We start from the raw sequence: 20,550 nt of genomic DNA on the forward strand, positions 1-20,550 counted from the left end.
TACAGGTTTTCCTACAAGGACGTGACTCGGCTGGGTTGAAATTTATAGGACAATTGCACCAGCTTCACCTCCATTCCCCCAGCTTAGGGCCACAGGCAGGGGAGGGGCACTTTGGGATCCCCGTGGGAGGCCATGGGGCCAGAGGGACCAGGTTTACATCCTGCCTCACCACTTCCCAGTGGGACCTGGGACAGAGTCCTTCTCTCTCCCAGCCTCTGTTTCCCCTTCTGCAAAATGGGTGTGAGGCTGCGCCTCTCCAACTCAGAGGAGCCTCATCACCCCTTTCACAGCCCCTGGCACATGGCAGAAGACCAGGCCTAAGGCAGAAAATAAAAGCAGCTAAAGTTTATTGAGGCTGCCCACGAGGTTCGCATGGATTATCATGTTTATTCCTCACAACAACCACCTGGGAGAGAGGCCCTTTCATTATACCCACTTTGCAGATGGGAAGTAAGGCACAGTGGAGTTAAGTGACTCGCCCACAGTCATGGACTGATGCGTCACACCACCTGGACCCAGCCCAGGCCTCCACCGCATTGCACTCAAGGCAAAACCCGGGGGGCACCCGGACACCCCGTCCCTTCCTCCCACCTGTCCAGACGTCACCCCCTAATCACCTCCCATCAGTCTGAGACTACTTCATTGGTCTGAAACCCCCCGTCCTGCCTGGACGCCTCCTCCTGCCTCTCCCGGAATCACTTCTCCATGAAGCAGCCTGAGGGAGATTTTCAAATTGCAAATCTGTAGAATCTGTTTTTCTACAACTTGAAACCCTTCGAAAAGGGGTAAAAGCCCCACCCCTTTTTCCTCATCCATAGCCTCTGTGGGCTGCGCGGCAGTCAGAGGCCTCCACACCCTCCCTGTACAGGGCTCAAGGCACCTAGTTGCAGAGTTATTTGGTTAATGTCTGCAGACACCCGAGGGCAGGTCCTCATCTGTTTGTTCACTGCTGCTGCCCCATGGCCAGGCCCCCAGGGGTGCTCCTACATCCCTAAGCGAGCAACGAATGGGTCCTTGGGCTGCTTTGGTGTCCAACAGAACACAGACTTAGTGGTGGGTGCACAGGCCTGGGTAGGGGCGCACTGTGGAGACTTTGAGCAGCTGCCCGGGAAGGGAGCCCCCCAGCACTGGTCTAGCATCCAGGGGAAGCTATTTTTAGCTCCGGGAAACAGGAAGTGAGTCAGGGCCTGAGAAGGCCAGCCGGACGCTTGGCACCTCGGGTGCGATTGATGAGCGCCTGGACGGAAGGGCCGGCTTCACCTAGGGAAGCAGGAAGGAGGCCTGGAGGAAGAGGATAGGAGGGGAGACCCTCTCCCCAGCAAAACAGGCGGCCCTGTGGGGCCCCAGCGGAAGCCGGTGAGCTCAGCACAGATGCGGCCACCAGCCCATTGTCCCGCCACACCTGGGGTCAGTTGGTGGGGCAGGAGCAGCCCCATGCCCAAACCCCCAACCCAACTGACATCCATCCGGGGCTCACCCAGGGCGGGTCTGTACTTATCTACTCCCCACATGAGCACAAGGTCTCACTGGCACCATTTTACAGAAGGCCAAAGAGAGGCAGGGGCTTGCCAAGGCCACATCAGCAGCGAGGCTAGCACGGGACTTGAACTCAGCTCTGTGTTACCATGGAGATCTCTCAGAGGGTACAGTAGACTCAGGGGACACCAGCACTGACCCGGAGGCCGCCACCAAGAACGTCTGGGGCAGGCGTCTGAGGCCCTGGCTGGACTCTAGTCCCGGTTCAGTCTCTACCTGAAAACAGGGCCAATCAAGTGCCCCCTCCCTGGCCCCAATTTCCCCGTCCTCACTCAAGAGGCTTGGCTGGCCAGACCAAAGTCAGGGGTCTGAGGCTGGGACGGTCCCCCTGAGCTGAGGCTCCTTGGGCAAGGGACCAGGGGACCCGCTCCCTCCCTGCATCACAGCCTGGGGCCCCAGGATGGTTTTGGCCGGGTTTGGTGGGGGCACCACCCTGTGAACCTCCATCTGGGACAAGGAGCGGTGGTGGCTGGCTGCAGTCAGCCCTGTCAGAGGTGGGTGGACTCAGGAGAACTTTCACTTCCTCAACTGGACCCATGTCACCCCATCCCTGCCTCTCCATTCTCATTTCCCCCTCCGTGCCATGGGCAGAGTTGGGCAACCCCTGCCCCTTCTGAACCAAGGTCTTCTACAGCCAGAGCTCTAACCCCAGGACCTGGGCTTGGACGAGTCATGCAGCTACCAATGGGCACCCTGAGACCACACCGTCAGTGGTGTGCGCCCCGGGTTACAGGGTCGGGGAGAGGCAGAATCAGGCAGGATGAACCCTGATGCTTTGCTGGGTGGGAGCGGGGAATTTGAAGTTTTTCTTTCAAGTCTGAATGTTCTAAGTTTCATCAGAGAAGGTATATTATTTGTGGTAAAGGCAACACAGGACAAGAGCCATGGGTTGGGGGATGTGGTGCTGGTGGATTTTTGCTAGGAATCAGAGGCCAAAAGCACAGCTGCACTTACAAAGGGAAGGGGGATGGGGTGGGGAGCCTGGGTGGGGGGCACTCAGACTGCTTCAGCCCAGCCCAGGCCCTGTCGCCGCCCCACAGCCCAGAGGGAGAGACTCAGCTCCACCGCAGTGGAGAGACTGAGGCTCAGGACAGCTGGCCACCTGTTTGGGGTCACCCACCCAATAAGGGCTAACAGGGTTGCCCACCCCAGACCCTCCCCTCAGACACAACTTCTAGGGCTGGACTCACCTGGGTGGCTGTCAGGCGCCCTCTGAAAGGCAGCATTGGTGGCACCCCAGCTCTGCAGCTCCCCCAGCAAGTCACCGCCCTGCTCTGTGCCTCAGTTTCTTCGGGCTGCCCTGGAGCATTAACTCGGGGTGGAACCAGACAAACGCCGGGCGTGCACACGTGTGTCTGCTATTTGACGGACGGACGGAGGTGGGGGGGGGGGCCTCAGTGCCACGAGCATGCGTAAGGGTGGGCGGGACCGTACCATCCTGCGTGGGTGCCCATTACCTGCGAGTTACGGCCACAGGCCAGCCCCGCCCCCTTTTATCATCCAGCCCAAAGGTGCAGGTGTTTTTCCCGGTCCCTCTCTCTTTACCCAACCTCAAGGCCTCCGGACCTCAAGGCCTGGGCATTGGTAGCAGGAGCCCTGACCCTCTGGACGCCCTGGTGCCCATCCAGCGCTGTCCCCGAGTGAAAGAGGAGGGGCCGAGAGGTTAAGTGAAGAGCCTCAGAAAAGGCTCTTAAATGCTAGTCACAGCGTGATTTACTTTTGAGTCCCCACCTGACCGTAATTCACTTCCTTTTGCAGGACCCGTGGCCCCCTCGCGGAGGATGCCGGGAGAAAGCAGGAGGGGGCGGGGGTCGCACTATTTTTAGCCCCAGTAGCTGAATGGGCCGCAGTGAGTTATGGGTCAGGGGCTCTGCTTTCGCCTCCATGCCCTGGACCCTCCTACACAGAGTTCCGACTGCCTCGGCACCAACCCCAGCTCCCACCCTTGCTAAGCTGGTTAAAGCACCTGCAGGGCGCCTCCTGGGCCTTGTGCTGGGGCAGTTCAAGTTAATTTCGCCAGGTGGTGCTGTTATCTCTTTTACAGAGAGGGAAACTGAGGCTCAGGGAGAACTCGCTGCCCAAAGCGACACAGCCAGGGTCGTCGGAGTCCAGTCCTTGTGCACTGTCCCACCCATACCCCCTCTATGCCTGTACCCCCTACCCAGACCCACTGGCCTCACAGCTGAGTCCGACTCTCCCTCTGCTTTTTCCCCGGTTGCCTTCTCCTTCCCAGATCAAGACCCCTGAGCGGACAGTGAGGACCACGGTGCAGGGGGGACTGGGTCCCCCTTTCTGTGCTCTACTCAGCTGGTGTCCCCTGAGGGCCGTCTTTAGGCCCTGTGCTGAGCTGAGTCTCATGCAGAGGACAGGGCTGTAAATCAATAGGACCAGCCCACAGTGGAAGATGGAGTGTGATGAGAGCAGGAAGGTGCTGACACCGGTTTAGCCCTGGTGGGGGAGGTCAGAGAGGGCTTCCTGGAGGAGAGGATGCCTGATCTCAAGGAGGCACAGGGCTACCAACAGGGGCAGGGGCTGAGAGGGGACAGCCCGTGCAAAGTCCCAGAGGCAAGAAGGAACACATCACTCCTTTCCCTACTGCTGGCCCTGCCTGGACCTTCCTTCCCTTTCACCTCCCCACCCAGATCCCCCCTTCCTGACTCCCCCGCCCACGCCCATCCTCTCCTGGTGGCTCCTCCAAAGGCCGGAAGATTAGGTGGGGATCCAACCCCACAGCTCTCAGTTGAGGAGAAACTGCTCCAAAGGAAAAAAAAACCCAAAAAAAACCCAACCCTCACACACATTAATTCCATTGTTTCCGCTCCCAGATCCTGCCTGAAAAACAAAAATAAAATCAAAATCAGACCCCAGCTGGGAGGCTTTCTCTGGCAAAGTGTTCAAGTAGGGGGTTGAGTGGTGGAGCAGCCCAGATCCCCCGGTGAAGTGGAGACAGGAGACCCCAGTGCCCCTTGGTGGGGGCACTGGAGCCTCCACCAGCGCCTCAGGGGGTGAGCGCTGTGGGTGCCGATGCTCTTCCCTAACCAGTTCACTTAGTCGCCAAGCAGCCTCCCCTTCACACCCATAAAACTGAGGGGCTGGTTGGTCACACAGCAGAGCTGGGATTTGAATCTGGATATTTCTGACCCCAGAACCCACTAGCTTGCCCACAGTTCACAGGGTGCTAGGAGCAGTTAAAGAAGAGGAAGTGTTGGCAAGTCGCCTGCTGCACATCCAGCTGCCTGTGCTCATACGTCCAGGGATGGGGAGCTCACTCCTCACAATTAACCATTTTCACATATTTGCATTCTCAAGAATGTCTGTCCACTCCTGCCCCACCCCTGGCCTGGTTCCTAATCTGACAGTGACACTGGGAGGCTCTGCAGTGACAGGAACTGGACTGGAGGTGTAACCCTGTGGGACACTTTTCAGAAAATGGGAACAAGGGGCTTCCCTGGTGGCGCAGTGTTTAGGAATCTGCCTGCCAGTGCAGGGGACACAGGTTCGAGCCCTGGTCCAGGAAGATCCCACATGCTGCGGAGCAACTGGGCACGTGTGCCACAACTCCTGAGCCTGCGCTCTAGAGCCCGCAAGCCACAACTACTGAAGCCCGCTGGCCTAGAGCCCGTGCTCCGCAACAAGAGAAGCCACTGCAATGAGAAGCCCGCGCACCGCAATGAGAAGCCCGCGCACCGCAACAAAGAGCAGCCCCCGCTCGCCGCAACTAGAGAAAGCCCGCGCGCAGCAACGAAGACCCAACGCAGCCAAAAATAAACAAATAAAATAAATAAATTAAAAAAAAAAAGGGAACAAGAATGGGGAGGCCACAGGAGGGAGGTTAAAATCTGGCCCCTTCTAGCACCGTGGTCCCTTGGGGGAGTCCCTTGGAGCACCCTCCCCAGGCCTCTCACAGCCCTGTGGGCAGTGTCCCCCTCTTGGTGCCAGGCCCAGAGGGTGCTTCTTCCCTCCCTAGGGTCCTCTGAGATGGGTGTGATTAGGCCCCTGGTGCCTCCTTCCCACTTCCCTCCAGGGTTGACCTCAATGGCCCCTGGCTGGGCTTTTCCCAGAGCTGAGGCCGGAAGCACAGGTCCCGAGTGTTTGTTCAGGCCAGGCTGGGGCTCCGGGCAGGCGAGGCGGAAATGGCCGCAAGATGTTTGTCCAAGTGGGGGTCAGGCTCCGCAGCCAGGAGTTGGGAGGAAGGGCCGGAGGAGGAGAAGGCCCGAGTCAGCATGCCCAGGGCCTGGGCTCTGCCTCTAGGTCTCGGCTGCCTCTCCCGTGGGCGCAGGGCTGCACACAGTAGGCACCTGGTGGGTAAGGAATCAAGGGGGAAGGAAGGGGAAGCTGGCACCTCCCTCAGCCAGCGCCCAGGGCGCCATCCCCCTCCCGGCCTCCCCCTCCCAAATCCATCCTTTGGGAAACCTACAGGCGCCACCTCCCAAACATAACAAGAGTCTGACCCCTGCTCCCCGCCCACCCTACCACCCATGTCCAGCCACCGGCTTCTAGCCTGGACTGTGGCAGTAGCTTCCTCACTGGTTTCCTCCCCTGCAGTCTATCCTTCTCTTGGCCGTGGCGCCAGAGGGATCATATTAACAGGCAAATCAGATCTTGTCTATTCTTGCTCAACCCTTACCCAGGCCCCCACCTCCCTGAGAGCAAAAGCCAACTGTTACGGGCTGAATCGTGTCCCCCCCAAATTCATATATTGAAGTCCCAACCCCCAGTACCTCAGAATGTGACTGTATTTGGAGACAGGGCCTTTCAAGGGGTGATTAAGTTAAAATGAGGTCCTATGGTTGGGCCCCAGGCCAATAGGACTAGTGTCCTTTTAAGAAGAGATTAGGACACAGACAAGTACACACACAGAGGAAAGACCATGTGAGGACACAGCGAGAAGGGGACCATCTGTAGGCCAAGGAGAGAGACCTCAGGAGAAACCAAACCTGCCGACACCTTGATCTTGGACTTCTGGCCTCCAGAACTGTAAGAAAAGAAATTTCTGTTGTTGAGATGTGGTACTTTGTTACAGCAGCCAAAGCCGACCAAGACACCATCTGACCCGGTGCCCTCATCAGCCTCGGCTCCTTCCATTGTCCCCTTTGCTCTCTGTTGCTTCAGTCCACCCAGCATGTTCCCACCTCCTGGCCTTGGCCTTTGCTGTTCCTGCTGCCTGTTATACCCTTTCCCCAGGGCTGCTGCCTTCTTATCACTCAAGTCCCTGCTCAAATGTCCCCCTTCAAAGAGGCCCTCCCAGACCAACGTGCTCGTTGGGGGCTGTCAGCCATCTCTCCTGCCAGACTGGGACCTTCACCAGGGCAGGGGCTGGTGCTCTGTGCCAGACAGTGCCCAGCACGCAGCAGATGTGCAATAAAGATGTGTTGAAGGCAGGGAGGCAGGCCCCTCCTGGCACCACCTCCTCATCTTCCAAAACTCAGATCACAAGGGGCTTCAGAGGCAGAGCCAGGCCTCTAGGTGCCCTGTGGGTTCAGGTGGTGGCCACCAGAGGTCCAGCCATGAGAACTACTTGCCTGCCAGGTGCATTGGCTGCTGCCTGCCCTCCACACCCTCGGTTTCCAAACATTGCACCTGTGTTCACTCCCCTCTTTCCTCATTTGTCTTTCAGTGATTCTTCCAGAGGCTCTGCTATAGACTGAGTGCATCCCCCTCAAATTCCTCTGTTAAATCCTAACCCACAATGTGACTGTATTAGGAGGTGGGACTTCTCGGGGGTGAGTAGGTCATGAAGGTGGAGTCCTCATGAATAGGATTCGTGCCCTTTATAAAAGAGATGACAGAGAACTCCCTTGTCCCTCCTGCCATGTGAAGGCACATGGAGAATGCAGCCATGTATTGAACTAGGAAGTCGGCTCTCACTAGGTACCAAATCTGCTGTTACCTTGATCTTTGACTTCCCAGCCTCCAGAACTGTGAGAAATAAATATCCATTGTTTGTAAACCCCTCATTCTAGGAATCCTGTTATAGCAGCCCAAGCAGACTAAGACAGGCTCTTTGTTTGGGATGCCTGAGCAGGTAGGACCCAAGTTGAAACCCAGTCCCATCCCTTTTGACCTGTGGACTCAGTGCCAGCTCCTTCCCCAGGGGGCTGGGCATCTGGGAAGGACCTGAGCATAAAAAGCTTCCTGCCAGCTCAGTCCTAGGGACCGATGGGGACAGGCATCTGTCCACCCAGAGTGTGCACATGGGCTGACTCTGGCCCCTCCCTGCACCTAAATACTGCCTGGAAGTAGGGTGAGGAAAGGCTGGGAAACTGCTGGGACTTTCTGAAGGCTGGCGTGCTCTGGGTGTTTGTTCATTTGTTGAGTCAATAATCACTCTCTTGAGACATCTCCATACCCACTCAAATGGCTGAAATTTAAGACCGACAATAGCAAGTGTTGACAAGGATGAGGAGCGACAGGAACTTGTACACACTGCGGGGGCATGTGTATGTGTGTGAAATGGTGCAGACATTGCAAAACAACTTAGTAGTTTCTTACAAAGTCAAACGTAGAGTTAGGCAAAACATCAATCCCACTCCTAGGTATTGACATGAAATGAGAACACACTTGCACACAGAAACCTGTACACAAATGTGTATAGCAGCTCTATAACTGCCCTAAGCCGGAAGCAACCATAAGTTCCCACAACCGATAGATTAACAAATAAGATGCAGCCCTACGGTGGAATCAAAAGGAATGAGCTATGGACACACAACACGGATGAATCTCAAAGCCAGATTCAAAAGTCTCCATACTGCAGGATTCCAGTTATGGGACATTCTGGAGAAGGCCAAGCTGTACCGACAAACGAGGGATCAGTGGTTGCCACGGGCTGGGATTGGGGGCAGGGATTGACTGGGGAGGGGCACCAGGGAATTATCTGGGGAGCTGGAATGTTCCGTCTTGTTCTGAGAGTTAGTTACAGGGTATAAACATGTGTAAAAATTAATTAAACTTCACATATTTGAGATCTGTCCATTTCCCTCGATGTAAATTATACCTCAATAGAAAACAAAAAACAAAAAACAAAAAACATTTTTTTAACCACCACTCCCTTTGCCGGCCGCCTGCGGGGCTGGGTGGACGCTGGCCCCTAGGGCGCCGCAGTCTGGGGCCCGGCGCGGGGGGGTGCGGGGGCGCGGCGCCCCGGCTCCGGCTCCGCACGGGGGCGCTGCCTAGTCCCGCCCAGGCCGGGACATGCGGCACCCAAAGCAGCGCCGGCCTCCGCGGTCCCGCGGTCCCGCGTCCCGCCAGCCCAGGCTGGGAAAGGCCGGAAGCTGCGCGGGGGTGAGCGGGGCCCATTGTCCGGTTGTCCGCTCCGGCCCCGCCCCGCATTGTCCCGGGGGTGGGACCCTCCCCGGGCCTGGGCGGGGCTGGGGTTCCTGGGTCGCGGGGCGGAGCCTCCCCCGGCCCACACCGCCCCTCCTCGGTTGCAAGGGGGAGGCCAGGGCTGGGGACTTGAGTCCAGCGTCCCCCGCCGTGCCCCGTGCTCCGCATTGTAGAGCGACTGCGCTCCTGGTTCCGGCCAGCACGCTGTCCCCAGTGGCCAGGGTCACTTGAGCCATCACCCCTCATTTCCCCCTTGGGGCTTTGAGCCCCTCAGAAACCACAGACGCCGCTGGATGGGGGCGGCGGACATTCCCCCGCCGATGGTCACGTGGGCGCAATACTGGGGAATCCAGGAGGGGGACGAACATTCTTGCCCTTGCCAGAGCCCCCGCTTTGTACCAGGCGCTGGGGACACACCGGGAAACCAGACAGGGTCCCGTCCGCAGGGGCCCCCATTCCAGTGGGGGCAGAGAGGCAGAAAGCAACAAGTAGACGCCAAATAAGTGACTGCACAGTTGCACAAACGGGGAGACCAGTGAAGGAGGGCTCAGGTAGTTGGGTGGTCGCCGAAGGCTCTTGGCAGGTGATATGCTGGCAGAAAGCACGGGAGGAAGAGGCAGCCCCGGGGGATTTCGGGGTAGAGGGACCGCGTGGACAAAGGCCCGGAGACGAGAATGTGCTGCGTGGGTGCGACGCCGGCGGGTGGAGGCGCGTGGCGGGCGTGAGTGAAGTCATAGAGCGGCCTCGTGGGAGCCCAGACTTAAGGGGAGAGGCCGCATCTGAGTCAAATCCAGGGAGGAGACGGTGGGGTTCGGGCCAGCAGCTTGCAGAGAACAAAGAAGTCAGGAAAACTTCGGTTCTAGCCATGATCGGCGACTTGCCCTCTCCGGGCCTCAGTTTCCCTAGTCGTAGAAAGCATCCGGGTTGGAAACTCTGAAATTACGACTCTCAAACCAAGATTAACGCGACCTAACCTTGGTTGCACAAGAAAGGCGCCTGCAGCGGTTCACAGACGCGGACGGTCCTATGAAAGGAAAATCAAACCGGCACAGCCAGAGACGCCGTGGGCGGGAGGGGCTGATCCGCGGGGTGGCTGGACAGAGGGACGTCGGGAACCGCTGCCCGAGGCGGGTAGTTTAAAGGTTTCCGACACGGAGGGTGCGCTCCCCGAAGCAGCCACCAGGCGGCGCCAGAGACCGGGCTTGCGGCGCCAGAGTGTGTTTTGAAATCGTTTCGAAGTTACAGAAAAATTGTGAGAATAATTTCCAAGAGAACTCTTGGACCCCTTTCTTAACTCAGATTCATCAAGTTTTAGCATTCTGACCCCCTCTTTGCATATTCAAGTCCCCCTCCAAGCATCGGGAGAGTAAATTGCAGACGTGATGCCCCTTGAACCCTAAATCCTTCAGTGTGTATTTCCTAAGAACAAGGATATCCTATTACAGAGCCACAGCAGAGTTTTCAAGATCAGGCGATTTAATCATGATGCAATACTGTTATTTACGCTGCAAAATATTATTCAAATATTGCCGGTTGTCCCAACGAGGTCTTTTATAGCATTCACCCACCCCCAGCCCCCATTCCAAATCTAGGATCCACTCCAGGATCACATTTAGTTGTTCATTTTTATTTTAAATGAAATTTATTCACTAGGCTTTCCCGGGCTGAAGTAATTGGAAAAGATGGATGTAAAGAGTTCCAGCTTCACCCTTCTAAACCGCATGAACCTGGGTAGGTCCCATTCAGGGCTTCTCCACTGAAAGGTGCCAGGTTCTGAGCAAGGGGTGTGGGAGAGGCTGGAAGGGGCAAAGAATGCACTTACATTCTGAGATGGAGTCTTTCTTTCATTCTTCCTGGTCTGACCCACTTCCCCAGGTCCTTGGCCAAGGGGTCCATCACAGTCATCCACCACAGTCTTCAAATGGGGCACTGACTCCCTGAGAAAGCAGCTTCTTGCTTTGGGAAAGAAAGACAAATGCTCCCAACCGGCAAGGCCAGTTGGAAGTCCTGCTCTGGGATTGGAGAGGAATAAGGGCTCTAAGGGCTCCAAATACTGGGAGACAAATCTTTTGGCCAGTCGAGTAGTTTCTATTTTTTGCTTGCAACAAAATTGCCAAATCCTTTTGTCAGCCAATAGAGAGTAATCATAGCGTCTTTTAACTTATATTATCAAAAATGGAAACATACACAAATAGTATAAGGAACTCTCATTTACCTATCACCAAGTTGCAACAAAAAGTAATTCTTGATGATGGATTACTATTGATTTTTGGCATAAAACTCAAAGGGAGTTAAAATAACTTAGTAACATTGCTCCAATACGCCTTCCTTTCGTTTCTGTTCCTTATTTATGTGACAAGATTTGAGTGCTTATACCTGTAAAAATGAGAGGGAGGAAGAAATGAAGCTGTAGAAATAAGCTTCGTATTTATCCATGGGTACACACAATGGGGGAAATCCAATCAACTCATAAAAAAATGAAATATATAGTAACATTTTGTTTAATCTGTATCTATCAATATTTGTAATATTTATAGTTTTGATCAATCACATACTAATATTTGTAATCATACCTTTCCAGAATAACATTTTAAAAACACTTAGTGACTTATGATCACAGAAAATTAAAAAATTTTAAAACCAGTTTACTTCCATAGTTTTTGGTACAGAGAAGATGGTGTGGTCAATAAGAGACTTTCAGGCATAAGAATATAGTACATTAGGCTAAAACTTTGTGGGGAGAGGAACTGAACACAATTTTCAGAGATAAAAAAGTGAGGTGAAACCTCATTAATAAAGAAGAGCTTGCTTGCGTGCTGTTTACATGGGTGATGATGGGGACGCAATCACTATGCTCTTTAGCGTCACTGGATGCGTTACAGAGTGACGAAAGAGTTCAACCTTACAGCGTCAATATTTAAAATACCCTGGAAAGTACATCCTTTGCACCCATTTAAGCTTTTTTGTAAAATTTCAATAAATTTGTTTATTTATTTTTGGGTGTGTTGGGTCTTCATTGTTGCACGCGGGCTTTCTCTAGTTGCGGCGAGCAGGGGCTACTCTTCGTTGTGGCTTCTCTTGTTGAGGAGCACGGGCTCTAGGCGCGTGGGCTTCAGCAGTTGCAGCGCGTGGGCTCCGTAATTGTGGCGCAGGGGCTTAGTTGCTCCGCAGCATGTGGCATCTTCCCGGACCAGGGCTCGAACCTGTGTCCCCTGCATTGGCAGGTGGATTCTCAACCACTGCGTCACCAGGGAAGTCCTCCCCATTTAAGCCTTAATATTGTAGCTGTCAACTGTAGAATGTGTGAGAGGGCACAGTGTTTCCAAATTCTTTCAGGGGGGCCACTAGCTAAACAGTTTGCAGTTCTCCAATGGGTGGATACAGGGAGCTGGGTCTGAAGTGTGAGAACCCACCACACGCCGGCCTCCCTCCAGACTCAAGTTCCTCTGTGTACTTGTCCCGTAGCTGGGAGATTTCTATCTCAATCACTGATTGTTTCACACTTGAAACCATTGAGAGTCTGAGGTCCCCCAGGAGAGAAACTGGCCCCTCCCCAGCTCCCCTCACAGTCCAGCGGGGCTGACAGTCACGTAAACGCTCAACCACCACTCACTGTGTAGTTCTCATAGAGCCCAACTCAGCTGGCACTGGACCAGAGACACAGAGAAGGGAGCGAAGACGGCTTTCTGGTCTGTTTGGGGGATGTGGGGAGAAGGGCTGGTCAAGGAAGACTTCTGAGAAGGGGGACTCTTTGAAGGAAGAAGAGAAATTCCCTAAGCAGACAGAGGGAGGGCAGGGCAGTGAGAACAGCATGTGTGAAGGTATGGCAGTGACAGTAAACATGGGAACGGCAGCATTTTGTCAGGTGTGGCGAAGGGTGTACAAGGGAGCCTGGCTTCTGATAACAGCAAGGCTGGTTGACTTTCACTGAGCATTTACTGCCTGTCAGGGGCTGTTCTGGGTACCTGACAACAGTTAACTCACGACACCCTCCTAACAACCTTCTGAGACTGGTGCCCTTGTTACCTCTGTTCCTCAGTGGAGTTAAGGAGGCGGAGACAGGTGGAAGGATTTGCCTGAGGTCACGGGCGGCTGACTTGGGCAGAGACCTTCCCCAGAGGCGTGCTGCCCTTCGTGCCTGACCAGAGGGCCTTTGCAGGACGAACCGGGCCCTGACTGAGCCCTGCCGTTCTGTCCATGGGCTGGGCTCCCAGGAGCCGCGGGGCGGGCCTACAGCACCTGCGGGCCCTCAGCCTCCTCTCTCACTGCCCAGGGAGCCGAGGGCAGACGGGCAGGGCGGAGGCTCTGTTACGAGACCTCCGCTCCCTGTCTCCCCTCTCTCACTCATCTACGCCACTGAAAGTCAAGGCCTCCCCTTGCTGTCAGCTCCGCCGTTTTCTACCCGGCTTCCCTCGGGCAAGACACCAACCTCACTGGCCTCATCAGCAAAATACCATTCGTATGACACTGGGCCATATGAAATGGCTGTTTTTATAGCTCAAAAAACAGTTGACTATTGGCAATTTCACACAGTTCCACCTACTAGCATCCAGTAGGATCAAATAAGACACCCATACAACAACTAAGCATGGCTCCTGGGATGCACAAGCACTTGACATAAAGTCAGCGGCGTGTCCACACAGGCAGGAGCCCTGGCAGAGCTCCTCACAGGTATGAATGATGCAGAAGTGAATAAGTAGCGGTTTGTGGCTTAAGGAGCTTGTGGGAGACATGTGACTAGGCATATTACAGAAATATGGCCTGAATTAGATTGGGCCCCTAAAGGGTGACTAGTTAGAGGCACATGGGCATGCCTTACACGACCGAACCATGGCGAGGTCTGTAGGGCCAGCACTGGCAGCTGGGCCAGGGCCCGGGGTGCTGGGGTGCGCCCTGCCTCACCTCTCTTTGCCTGCCTGAGGTCTCTCCCTGCCAACAGCTCTCACGAACTTCACACTTACCTGCTCCTATGACCCAAGAACTAGGACTGACCCTCTTTCTGGTCCCAAACTTGACAGTACCAGGCTGTGAGAATACGGTCCCTCCCATGCAGACAGCTCAGCTGAAGTGTGGGGAGGTGTGGTCCTGGAAGGGAGGGTATTGGCAGACAGTCCCTTATGAGTCAACCATCATGTGTGTCTCCTGGCTGCAAGTGACAAAACCCAACTCAAACTACCTTAGCAATAAAGGAAATTTACTGGCTCACGACACTGGGAGGTTCAAGAGATGAATCCTGGCTTCAAGCATGGCTGCATCCAGGAGTCAAACTGGTTCATCAAGAACCTGTTTCTCTTGTCCATGTCTTGGCTTTGCCTCCCTCCCTCTTGACCTCATACTTGGGTAGGCTGTGCTCCTGGCAGCTCTGGGGACAAAGGGTCCTTGTAGGTAGCAAACTGAAGGAGAAGAGTCCCTCTTTCCCAACTCAGCCAGCAAGAGCCTCAGGACCAACTGTGACTGGCCTGACTTGAATTACTTGTCCAGCTCTTGAGCCAGGATCATGGGATTAGTTCACTTGAATGATGGGGAGCGAGAATGGGGGAGGGTGTTTCGTGAAAAAGAGCTCAGTTACCACGGCAAGCGATGTAGTGTGGCAAAACCACACATAAACCAAAGAAGTCATAGTGAGGTAGGTGCTGTAAACAGAGAGGTTGGCAAAGCCGGGGTCACCTGAATGTATGTGGGGAAGTCAGGGCAGGCTTCACAGGGGAGAGGCTGCCTACGTCCTCAAAAGGTTACACACAGAATGACCACGCGACCCAGCAAGTTCACTCATAGGTGTACACCTCAAAAGAACAGGTACTCGGACAAGTACATGTACACCTATGTTCACAGCAGAATTATTCATAGTACCCAAAAGGTGGAAACAACCCAAATGGCCATCAACTGAGAAGGGATAAACAAAAGCCTTCTTTTGTGGTCTGCCCCTACAAAAGGATATTATTCAGCTATGGAAAGGAATGAAGCAATGATCCATGCTACAACATGGATGAACACTGAAAACATTATGCTGAGTGAAAGAAGCCAGACAAAAGGTCACATTTTGGATGATTCCATTTATATGAAACATCCAGAATAGGCAAATTCATAGAGACAGAGCCCAGAATGGTGGTTGGATTGTGTGGAAGGGCGAAATGGGGAGTGCCTGCTTATCAGGTATGGGGTTTCCTTTTGGGGTGATGAAGCTGTTTACAAACTAGACAGAGGCAGTGGTTGTACAATATTGTAAATCTACCAAATGCCACTGAGTTGTTCACTTTAAAATGGTTAATTTTATGTTATGTGAATTTCACCTTAATAAAAAAAAATTTGACCAGAAAAAAAACCCAGAAAGGACAAATAATGTATGTTACCTGGCATTTGTTCCAAATGGATCCAGTTTGAGGGGAGAGGGGAGAGGAGGGCAGGTGTGGATGAGGCAAGATTGACCACAAGTTGGTAACTGCTGATTGGGGTTTATTACCCTATTCATTTATGGCCTATGTTTGAAAAATTCCTTAATAAAGAGTAAAACAGAAGAGTAAGAGGGCTTCCCTGGTGGCGCAGTGGTTAAGAATCTGCCTGCCAATGCAGGGGACACAGGTTCGAGCCCTGGCCCAGGAAGATCCCACATGCCGCGGAGCAGCTAAGCCCGTGTGTCACAACTACTGAGCCTGTGCTCTAGAGCCCGCGAGCCACAACTACTGAGCCCGCGCACCTAGAGCCCGTGCTCTGCAACAAGAGAAGTCACCGCGATGAGAAGCCCACACACCGCAACGAAGAGTAGCTCTCACTCGCCGCAACTAGAGAAAGCCTGTGCGCAGCAACAAAGACCCAATGCAGCCAAAAAAAAAAAAAAAAAAAAAGAGTAAGAGCTTGCCAGGCAGATAAATAGGGTGGGGGGGGGTGTCACTGCAAGAAGAGGGAAGATCACATGCAAAGGAGCAGAGAAGTGAAGCAGTTACAAGGCAGGAAGGGAGGAGCGGGGGACACCTGCGTGAGGACTTGGGCTGAGTCCAAGGTCACATGACTAGTTGGAGGCCAGGCTTCCTTTCTTCCTTCCTCCCTTCCTTCCCTCTCTCTCTCCTTCCTCACTCTTTTTTTTTAAAATAAAATCTTGGTTTTAAGCAGAAATAGTCTCAAAGCTGCTAGATCACCAGTCACAAAGTCCAAGCACATATCTTACTTATTGGTGGGGACTCATTCAGAATCCAGTTAACCTTACTTTGGATATAATTCTGACGAGTTGGGTTATACGGAATCCCAGCCCACAGTAGATGAAAAGCAGTTTTTAGTGGGGAAATGAAAGGCTTTTAGGTAAGGCAAGCACAGTGGCAATAATGAAATGTGACAGCCACAGCCTGGGTTGGGAAGATATGGATAGGAAAGCTTATGAAAAGAGATATTAGCATAAAAACACATAAAATGCAAATCAAGACCATGAGATACCACTTCACACCCATGGGATGGGTATAATTAAGAAGTCAGATGATGACAAGTGCTGGTGAGGACGTGCAGACAGCTGGTAGGAATGTAAGATGCTTCAGCCACTTTGGAAACAGTCTGGTAGTTACTCAAAAGGTTAAACATAGTTACTGTATGACCCAGCAATTCCACTCCCAGGTATATACCCAAGAGAAATGAGACAAAGGTCCATTCAAAAACTTGTACATGAATGTTCACAGCAACACTATTCATAATAGCTAAAAAAATGGAAACAACCCAAATATCCATCACTGATGAATGGATAAAAATGTGTATCCATACAATGCAATATTATGTAGCAGTAAAAAAGAATGAGGTACTGAAACATGCTACCACATAGATGAACCTTGATAACATCCTAAGTGGAAAAAGCCAGTCACAAAGGACCACATATCATGTGATTCCATTTACATAAAACGTCCAGAATCGGCAAACCTATAGATAGAAAGTAGATTAGTGGTTTCTTAGGGCTGGGAGAATAGGAGGGTGACAGTTAATGGGTGGAGGGTTCCATTTTTAGGTGATGAAAATGGTCTGGAATTAGTGATGCTGGATGCACAACTGTCAATAAACTAAAAACCACTGAATAGAACACTTTAAACGACCGAATTGAATGGTATCTCATTAAAGCTGGTATTTTCAAAAAAGAGTAAGTACAGTAGTCTGGGTTGTTTTAGTGCAGGGGCAAACAGCATAACATTCCAATTTTCCAAGTCAGCGTCTCTGGGCTGGCAACCTGGTCGTGACGATTAAATGAATTTCAGCAGGAAGTGTTTCGTTTATGATCTGGAAGATACCTAATGAAATGAAGATACCTAATGAAAACACGTAAGAGAGAAAAAAATGCTTCCAGTGCATAAAGAAGTGTGATTCAGGGTCTCTGAGTCCAAATCCTGACTTTGCCATTTACTAGTGAAACGACTTGCCCATAGGATAAAACCCAAAAACCATGTTTTCATCTGCAACATGGAAATTACACCATCTCCTCTTCAGAACAACTGTTAAGAATTAGCAGTAAAACAAGTGGCACTGTGCCTGGCACAGACTAGGAATTCAATATGTAGTAATTTTAAAATTCCACTTTTCAAAGAGCACCCATTATGCGCCAGGGACCATTCCAGGCACTGAGGACACAGCCATGAACACAACAACGTCCTTACCTGTGGTTAAGAAGTCACCAGTAAAATCTATTGTTAGCCCCTTAGCCCAGCGTACGTGCATCTGTTAGCCAGCTTTTGTTCTCTATGGCTGGGATGCTCTCTTCTGTTGTTTCTATGGTCAGAGTATTCTTGACACATACTGATTACTTTTTGGTTTTCCAAACCAACTCAAGAGCCAGAGCTGGCTACAGACAGCCCAAACTCTGGCTACTGGGTCCTTCATCAGGTAAGAATGAGAGACATGATATAGTCTGAAGAGATTCAGATGAGTGAGACAGGTCCCTGTCCTCAAGGAATCCTCAGTCTATTAATAACAATAATTGAGACCATTTGTGGAGCTGGGTGAGGCACTGCACAATTATTTCATTTAATCCTCACAACCGCTCTCTAAGGTATAGTGGTTATTATAATTTATTTTCATCATGGTTTGCTGTACATTTTAATAGAGTCTCAATAACTACTGAAATGAAGTCTTCTAAAAGAATATTCCTTTGGACAGTTTAACCATTCATTAAGACAGACGCCTGAATAAATTTGTAAGTACTCTTGTTGTAGAATTTAACGATTCTAATGCCAGAAGTGACATACATTTATATATATGAAGTGAATTCTGAGCTTCCTATACCCTCACTATACCCTCAGCTCCCAGATCAAACAAAAAGTTTAAGCTCCTTCCATTACAGGATCAAAAGGCAAAAGATCAAATACCTTGGACAGCATTTCTCAACCAGCCAAGTGACTTGGATGACATGAAAAGGAGGCTACTGGTTCCTTCCAAAAGGGCTATAATTGTCTTTAAACACAGGATGGGTCACTACACCACTCGACACCTTCTTGCAGCCACAGGGTAAACCTTCAGCGTGGCGTTCAGAATTTTTCGCAACTATTTTTAACTTTGTCCCCGATTCACATGTTCTTCCAGGCACCCTCCCAGCCATCTGAGGCTCTGATCCATTGCTTGAACCACTCACCTTGGCCTTTGTCACCTCCGTGGTTTTGCCAATACTGTTCCTTCAACTTGGAAGGCCCTCCTCACTCATCTTCACTCACCATAAATCCATCATCTCTCAGCCCAGACACCCCCCACCTCCTCCATCCAGCTTTTCCCAACTGCCCGGTCAGAACTGCTCCCTCCTCTTCGCTCCCACACATGGCTTCCAGCTCTATTACAACACAGGTTCCTCTCCCCTTGACTGAGCACATCTCCACAGCCTGGTCTGGTACACAGAGTGGCTCTCAAATGCTGCAGGATGAATGAAGGGCTGAACTGAACAGGTGGTACCAGCTGCTGCAAGCCCACCACCCCACGTCCTGTCTGGCACCGGGATGGCCATCTGACCACAACGCCTAGAAATAAATCCAGGGCGGCAAGAAAGCCCACCGGGTGGTCCAAACTTGGTCCAGAGCTCCTTCTAAGGCAATCCTAGAGCAAAAGATGTTCCATTACAGTCTGACATGAGTAACACTGTCATCTCTTTCCCACCTCTCAAGGGACCTGTTATTTTCTTTTTAAAAAGTTTTGATTTTTTAAAGATACACAAATACATTTGTATTAAGAGATTCATACTTTATAGGAGTCAAGCATGAAAGTCCTATTTCACCACCATTCCTCCCACTCCCTTTCCCAGAAGTAATTACTGGGGACAGTTTAATGTGGTTTCATTTCTATATACTTACATACATATATTTATGCAAACAAAACTATTTTGAACACAAATAGACAATATACTATTTCACCACTTTTTTTTTTTTCCATTTAATGCACTGATTTACACATGAGGCTGAACATTTTCTACTGAATGCTTATTGGTGATTCATTTCTTTTTCTGTGAATCTTTTGCCTATTTTCTACTTAGTTGACGGTTTTCTCGGTTTGTATTAACTCTTTGTGGACACCCATCTTTTGTTACATACATTGCACAGACCTATTTTCCATGATATTCATTTACCATTTCCTAACAGTATAACTTTGGGCAAGCCACTTAAGTTTCGTTTCCTCAGCTAGACAATAAGGATGACAAGGCCTGTGTAAGACCCTGGGGAGAATTAAGTGAGAATTGCATTATGAGTACCAAACATTAAGCCCAGCATTCAGTAAGTACTCAATAAATGTTAGCTACTCTTCATTACCTAGATTTGGGGTCACAAGTTGGCTAGGAGTTTAGTTTAGCTCACGGAGTTTTAAAACACTACAGTTGCACACTTCAGGTGAGGCCGACATTTTCTAGTTGGCCACACACCCATCCCCTGCCTCCCCAGTCTGTTGTCTACACCACAGCTTCTCAGATGTATGTTTCCAGCCTTCCACTCTCCAAAGTTTTTAATGGATGACAATAAATCAGGCTTTCAAATTATCTATCAGCTGTGGTCAGGGCTGTTCTGGGCACCCATTGTGCACTGTGAAACTCTAGGATGTATCATTCACAGTGCAGTTTTCTTACGGCCCCTTGGGATTGGCTGGTGTACGACCTGCACATCTGTACGTGGCGGCCTGGTCCATATTTCAAGAAGTTTAGGGCATTCTCACAGCGAGTTTAAAAGTTTTCACAAGCGGCATCTCTTATTTTCACATCACCCACAAGGTAGGATCAAGATGGGTGTGATATCTCTAGTTTATAGATGGGGTAGGAGGCACAGAACTAGTAAGCCAGAAGTGTGGCCTAAACATCTCGACATTCAGATTGGGGGTGTGAAGGACCAAGCCATGAGGACCCTGTTTGGTACCTTGTCAAAGGCAAGATTAGGGACTTCCCTGGCGGTCCAGTGGTTGAGACTCTGCACTTCCACTGCAGGGGCCGCGGGTTCAATCCCTGGTCAGGGAACTAAGATCTTGCATGCCGCAGCGTGGCGAAAAGAAAAAAAAAAAAAATTACAAAAAGGCAAGATTAGAGCTTCTCGATTTCCAGAGACCTCCCAGAGATCATCAAAGAAAAGCCGTAATAGAAACTACTACATCTATACCAAAACCATAGCTGGAGTTAGGCTAGAAGATAACCCCTTTCATGAATGTAGAACTTCAAACCTCAAATGTTTTATAAAGTAAGTTTTTACTCCCATCATAACATTGGTT

At 51.4% G+C, this 20,550-nt stretch overlaps 1 protein-coding gene across 1 annotated transcript in view; it reads right to left on the bottom strand.

The window, feature by feature from the left end:
* Positions 1 to 12,097: 12,097 nt before the first annotated feature.
* TMCC1 (transmembrane and coiled-coil domain family 1) overlaps positions 12,098 to 20,550 on the bottom strand; it is a 169,540-nt gene continuing 161,087 nt past the window's right edge. Inside the window, exon 4 of the mRNA XM_061197311.1 lies at positions 12,098 to 12,151. Within this exon, the coding sequence (XP_061053294.1) occupies positions 12,104 to 12,151 (48 nt within the window). The 3' untranslated portion in view covers positions 12,098 to 12,103. The remainder of the gene's footprint in view (positions 12,152 to 20,550) is intronic.

The sequence above is a fragment of the Eubalaena glacialis genome, chromosome 7 (genome assembly GCF_028564815.1).
Source record: "Eubalaena glacialis isolate mEubGla1 chromosome 7, mEubGla1.1.hap2.+ XY, whole genome shotgun sequence".
Taxonomy (NCBI): Eukaryota; Metazoa; Chordata; class Mammalia; order Artiodactyla; family Balaenidae; genus Eubalaena; species Eubalaena glacialis.